The 6,000-nt window shown below is 55.6% G+C and overlaps 1 protein-coding gene across 3 annotated transcripts in view; it reads left to right on the forward strand.

Annotated features, from left to right (window-relative positions):
• Positions 1-5,603, forward strand: part of TTC3 (tetratricopeptide repeat domain 3) — a 112,842-nt gene extending 107,239 nt beyond the window's left edge. For all 3 annotated transcript variants that reach the window (XM_037040623.1, XM_037040624.1, XM_037040625.1), the window contains 4 exons: positions 1,186-1,312; positions 1,492-1,593; positions 3,020-3,112; positions 4,137-5,603. In XM_037040623.1, coding sequence (XP_036896518.1) covers positions 1,186-1,312; positions 1,492-1,593; positions 3,020-3,112; positions 4,137-4,235 — 421 coding nt within the window. In that variant the 3' untranslated portion in view covers positions 4,236-5,603. The remainder of the gene's footprint in view (positions 1-1,185; positions 1,313-1,491; positions 1,594-3,019; positions 3,113-4,136) is intronic.
• Positions 5,604-6,000: the final 397 nt, after the last annotated feature.

A 6,000-nucleotide genomic window follows, 5' to 3' on the forward strand; every position in this document is an offset into this window, starting at 1 on the left:
GGCTGTCACCGACTCACGTGACCTGGGGTTTCCTGATCAGATGTGCTTCCGGCCGGTTAGGGGCCGAGGCGAAAGGGATTGCATAGTTGTTCTGTTCAGAAAAAGAAGTGCTATAGTTTCTTTCTGTAAACAACAGAGGTGAGCATTTTCAAATACGTTTTTGAGTGTGCCGTCTAGGTTGAGACCTTTGACCACTCATGAGGACCTATGACTGTGTCCTAAGACATTGACGAGATCAGTAACATGCTCCAACACTAGCTGTGGAGTCACTCGGTGAGCTTCGAGACTCGGGTTTTATATCATTCTGGAAAACACGGGCCTTGCGCAGGGTGCGAGAAGGCAGCGGCACCTGGCACCGGGGAGGCCAGCACTGCTGACTCGCTGAGGAGTGAGGTGGAAAAGACTGGGTGTACGGGCGGAGGACCGGCGTGCGGGCGGGCTGCAGAGGGGATCCCCGTGTGGACGGTGCTGCTTTGACCTGTCAGCCCCTCAGTCCACACGTCCGGAGGGCTGCTCCTCAACCTTGGCCTTGCTCTCCAGGCTGGCGTGGAGGGCAGAGGCGCTCCTGGTCTCCAGTGAGGTGGAGGGAATGTGTCCGACGGCGGCGAGGAAGAGAGGGTTCCACGTCCCGGCTAGGTTCCGCCCCACCGCCCCACGTCCATTGGAGCTTGTGAACCCTTGGGGCTGTGAAGACCTTGCTGTGGGGCAGGTTTTTAAGGGAGGAAGTCAGCAAACGAGGTTCCTCTTAGATAGAGATTTCACTGGTTTCAAGTCAGAACCAGTGGCGTCTGGCCGTCAGTACTGGTGTGTAAATGGCGGTGCAAAGGCAGGTATCTGCTGTCCCGATGGGTCCAGAGGATGTGCTGGACGGGTGTGAGTGTGAGTGTACATACCTATGTATATATACACACCTGCATGTACACACATGTGTATAGAATGTGAAATTCTATTGGGGTGAGAACTTAGAAACAATATAGGAATTTTCATAATTAGTAGGAAGGAGTGATTCTGCTATTTTACATACAGTTACTATCATCTGCGAATTAATTTTGTGTGTGTATTTGTTTCTGTTAGTTGTTGGGTTGATACTGGAACATAATATGCCTTTTTTTTTTGCACATAACACTTCTCAGCGATAGAAAACTTTGACTTTCCACTGTCGTTTCTCCCCGCTTGGCCTTGCAGCACCGAGCTTGCAGGTTTTGTTAAAAAGGTGCGAAGCAAAAGCAAGAACTCACTCGCCGGCCTGAGCGTTGACGACATTGTCCAGAGAGTGACACAGCACATCCTAGACGAAGTGAGGAACCGCAAGGTCAGTGTCCTCCTGCAGACGCAGTGGGGTGTTCCCCTCCACCCTCACCGGGCTGTAAAACGTGAGAATCGTAAAACACGGAAAGCGCTCGCGCCAAAATGTGGAGAGCCGTTTTCTAAAGACAGAAGATGGCCAGGCTTTTGGCTGCACGTCCTCCCTCACCCTCATTCTCTCTGCAGCCACCTCCAGGACAGGCCGGGGGGCCGGGGGAGCCCCGCTCTGCTGCATCGGTGACGGGACCACCGCCCGGAACGCGGGGGCAAAGGACAGACAGCGTCCCCGTGAGTGTCGTGTGTGTGACTGCAGAGTCAAGGGCTGTTTTGTATGTTTTTAAGAACAGGAAGGAGACGCATGATTTGGCTCCATTCTGCTCGCCTCTAGGCCAGATTCACTGTCCCCGTAGAGCAGTCAGAGAACAGGGGGGTCACCGTCTCTGCTTCTCCAGGTGCCCCGGGGCCCCTCTGGGCTGCCCCCGACACGCTGCAGGAGCTGGGTCCGCAGGCAGGCAGTCACACATGTCACTGTCACATCAGGTGGGGTGTTTTGAATGGTTGGGAAGAATGATTTGGGGGTAACTTTCTTCTGTGAGACCAGGGGCTTTGGAATCCCACAGACTCGGTTCTGTCACTTGAAAGCACCAAGCTGGGACCCCACCTGCCGTTCAGGTGTTGTCAGGATGAAGCTGCTGCCCCCTGACCGGGAACCCTGGCCGCAGCCCCACTGAGAGTTTGTGGGCTTTGGTGCAGGGCCACCTTGCCAGCCGCTAAACACACAGATAAGCAAGGCTCATTTCCTGCCTTCAGGGTGCTCAGAGGGGAGAGGGGGGAGGGCAGTGAGCGAGGGCCCAGCATTATGGTGCCCTGTGGGCACAGGGAGCTGCAGGGTGAACTTAGTGCGGTGTCCTTGGGTGTCGCCCTGGGGCTCTGCCGTCACATGGAGTCGCCTCTGTATGGCACCCCCCTGCCAGCCGGCCTGTCCCAGTACCCCAGCCCCCCACGCTGACCCTGCTCGGGAAGTCTGCTGGCCCGGACCCGCTGGACTGTCTTGTTCTGATTTGCACTGGTCATCCACATTCACACAGACCTCAGGAAACAGAGAAAAGAGTTAAATCTCTCACAAGCAAAAGTAACCACTCACCACGTTATCTTTCCAGACTCCCCCCGGGCCCCTGTACATGCCCTCTCTCTGCTTTCTAAAGTGTGGCTGGCATGGTTGTGGGAAGGGCAGTGTTTCGTTGCTTTTATTGGGGGGCTGCTGTGAGCAGCTTTCTATGCCAGGGACTGTGGACTTCCTTAAGGTCTCAGTCAGCCACACAGTGGCCCGTAGTGCAGGTGGCTTGCAGTCCACGCGACTGTCCCCAGGTGTTCGAGAATTAGGTGAATGATTAATTCATGATACTCAGTTAGTTTATGGGATACAATTAAACTAGACATTTGTATATTTTACAAGGAAACCTGTGAACCGTGTAAAACGTTTCTTTTCTGAGAAAATTAGAATTTTAAAGGTATACTCTTCTTTTTGTACTTTTATATTTTTTCCTAAGAAATGCTATTTAAAAATAAGTTGTTTCTTTAGTCTGCTTAGCTGTAATTGGGAGTAATTTGCCAGTTCTGCGGCACAGGTGTCTGAAGGCCACCTGTAGGCAGGTTGTGTGTACTACAGAGGAGTTTACGGGAGCTCACTGCGCGGCTGCCTCTGTTTCCACAGGCGCTGGGTGCACATCACTGTGAAGTATGCCACGAGGCGATCAAACCCAAAAACGTGCGTGTGCTGAACTGTGGGCACAAGTGCCACAAAGGGGTAAGTGTTCTCACGTCATGACGTGGTCCTCACGTCATGCACACAGACTGGGCAGCACTTTGAAAACAAAAGGGACTTTTTCCCCAGGTACCCACTGTGTTTTCAAAGCACATCCCCTCTAATCCCCTGTGGAGTGTCCCTGTCTCTGTTTCCAAGTACCGGTGCCCTGAGAGGGGACGGGCCCCTGGGCCCGGGCAGTGCACCAGGCACTGCTTTCGCCCCCACCTTGTGCTGGGCACCGTGAGCTCTACCGGGAAGGCCGGTGCCGACCTCCAGAGCGGCGCCGGGCCCTCGACAGGTGGTTTCTTACACACCTGCCGTAAGACACGCGTGGAGCCAGACACGACGCTGGTCCGTTTAGTGCGGTGCACGGGAGGTGAGCTCAGTGCTGCGGAGCAGACACTTGCCTCACTGGCCCGCTATGCCCGACCCCTACAGGTCAGGGGTCGCTCTTCTGGCATTTGCCCTGTGCCCCGATGCTGGGCTAGGAGAGACCAGGTCTCTGCCGTGTCCGCACGTGAGTCCCCAAGAACAGGGACGAGCACAGCGCACTCGCCAGGGGAGTCCGGGCGGCCAGCCTGCCCGGGCCCTCGGGCCTCGCACACGCCCAGCTCTGGCGGCGGCAGGCCAGCATCTGGGGGCCACAGTGGGTAGACGGGCTGCGCATGCGGACTGGGGGGGTATGCGGCGACTGGGGTCAGGTAGGTGGGATGAGCTGGGTGAGTTCGAGGACCAAGAAAATGCCAGCCTCTGAAAGTCAGGGTGTGACGCGGAGCTGGGGTCAGGTGGCAGGGGGAGGCCAGAGGGCCCCCCCCCTGCCCTGTTTAGGTTGGAGGCCCAGGGTTCTCTGGCAGGTTCAAGGCGGAAGCCTTTCCTGTGGCTTGGTCCATACTCCTGGCCTGAGCAGGCCTCAGTGACCCTGGGGGTCAGGCAGCACCCGCTCCTGTGAGGTGAAGGTCGCAGCATCTGCCGAGGAGCCCCACGGGCTCCCGGAGGCACTGACTGTGTCCCTTTCTCCTTCCAGTGCTTACAGAAGAGTGCCAGAGGCCAGGGCCCCTGCCCGGCCTGCCTCCTGCCAGGAGAGCCGCCTGCGCCCTCTGGGGGGGACCGCCCGCTGTCCTAGGTGGTCCCAGCGCCCCCAGGGCCAGCTGCCGACTGTCGGCTGGGAAGCGTGGCATGACGCAGCCTTTGGTGTCGAAGGCAAGCATCTCTCTGCCCCATGTCACAGCACCCATAGGTGGAAATCTTTACGTCGTGGACAGTGACTTCCGCACTCGGACCAAATGCGTTGGTGACAGCCAGGTGCTACTAGAACCGGTGTGAACGCCTCCTCCTACAGGGCTGACGGCGGCTCCTTCTGGGAAGCACCTGCGCACTGCCCAGCCGCACCGGGACTCTGCACCTGTCAGAGGGCCGGTGACAGTTTTCATAAGAGTCATTGCTCCTGCAAACACGCCAACATTCTTCCTCAAAGATTCTGCATTTTAAAAATGGGCTTAAGCAAACCACATTTTATGCATTTGTAGTTGATGTTAAAATATGGGCTGAATCAGACCTAGATTCAAACCCCTTCCTGTGAAACACTGTGTGGTTTTGATTGTTCGTTTTATTTCCTAGAGTAGGTTTGTAAAGTGCTTATTTGTCTGTCGTCTCGTAAAGGTAGAATCTGACCTCCGAAACTCGATTACAGACCACTTCCTTGTATCCGCCCGGACTTTTCGCCCCGGAGGTCAAGGCTCCGGAAGCAAATCCCAGCCCCACACTCGAGCCTGTTTTCCGACCCCCTCGCTGTCCTTCCGAGTGGCATTCGTGCTGCTTCTCGACTAGACAACAGTGTTTGCACGTTGGTAGCTCACAGCAGGCGCCGCGGGGTGCTCGCCACCAGGCCCCCCCTTCTCCTGCCACCAGAAACGGGCTGTCCCGTGACCGGCAGTCCTAAGGTGTCTCTGCCCCACACGCCCCGTGTCCCACGTTTGTGTGCAGTGACGCATGCACTTGTACTGTGGCCTTCTGATGACATTAGAAACTTAACAAAAACCGTTCTCTTTAGTGACTTATACACAGTGGTAAGTGCAGAAGCACAAATTCTGGACGCATTCCATTCCTCTCAAACAGGAAGGATCAGTAAACGTTCTCCATTGTTCTTTGTGCCCCTGGACGCTCCCAGCCAGCCCCCAGTTGGGGAGCCGCCCTTGCCGCCCTCCTCCGCCTTGTTCCTGTGGGTTTGGTGTCCTGGTGACCTAGTCCGTAGCCACTTAGTCCCCGCTTTGCAGCACACTCTCCACGCGGGTCCCTAAGCATCGTGTGCGTGTTCCTGGTGTCGGAGAACCGAAGGGTTAAGAGCCAAGGGACCAGCTGGCAGCAGCCAGTGCAGAGGGAGCTCAGAGCAACTGGGGGGCAAGGGGACGTGTGCTACACGTAACTTCAGGCCTGTGAACATGCCTTACATATGTCCTGTGCGTGTCGGAATAAAGAGTATTTTTAAATAACAGCCCACTGGCGTGCTTGTCCATTCTTTCTGAAATGAGGTTGAAAAGGAGTCTCCTGGAAATTCATGGCGCCTGTGTCATGCTCATGTTTTTAGAAGTGACTTCGTCGGGAAGGAAGGGTCTCGTTCCGTCTGGGGAGCCTCACCGTGGGTGTCAGGACATTTCCGAGTCTGGGTCAGAGCGGTCCTCTGCGTCCCCAAGGTTGGTCCTTTACATTTATGAATGGGAGATTTGCACAGAGAGATAGTTACCTGTTTTCAGCAAAAGGAACAGGTTTTTCNGGGGGGCAAGGGGACGTGTGCTACACGTAACTTCAGGCCTGTGAACATGCCTTACATATGTCCTGTGTGTGTCGGAATAAAGAGTATTTTTAAATAACAGCCCACTGGTGTGCTTGTC

This window comes from Sturnira hondurensis, unplaced genomic scaffold, assembly GCF_014824575.4.
Source record: "Sturnira hondurensis isolate 20B ecotype Veracruz unplaced genomic scaffold, ASM1482457v3 Scaffold0002640, whole genome shotgun sequence".
Taxonomy (NCBI): domain Eukaryota; kingdom Metazoa; phylum Chordata; class Mammalia; order Chiroptera; family Phyllostomidae; genus Sturnira; species Sturnira hondurensis.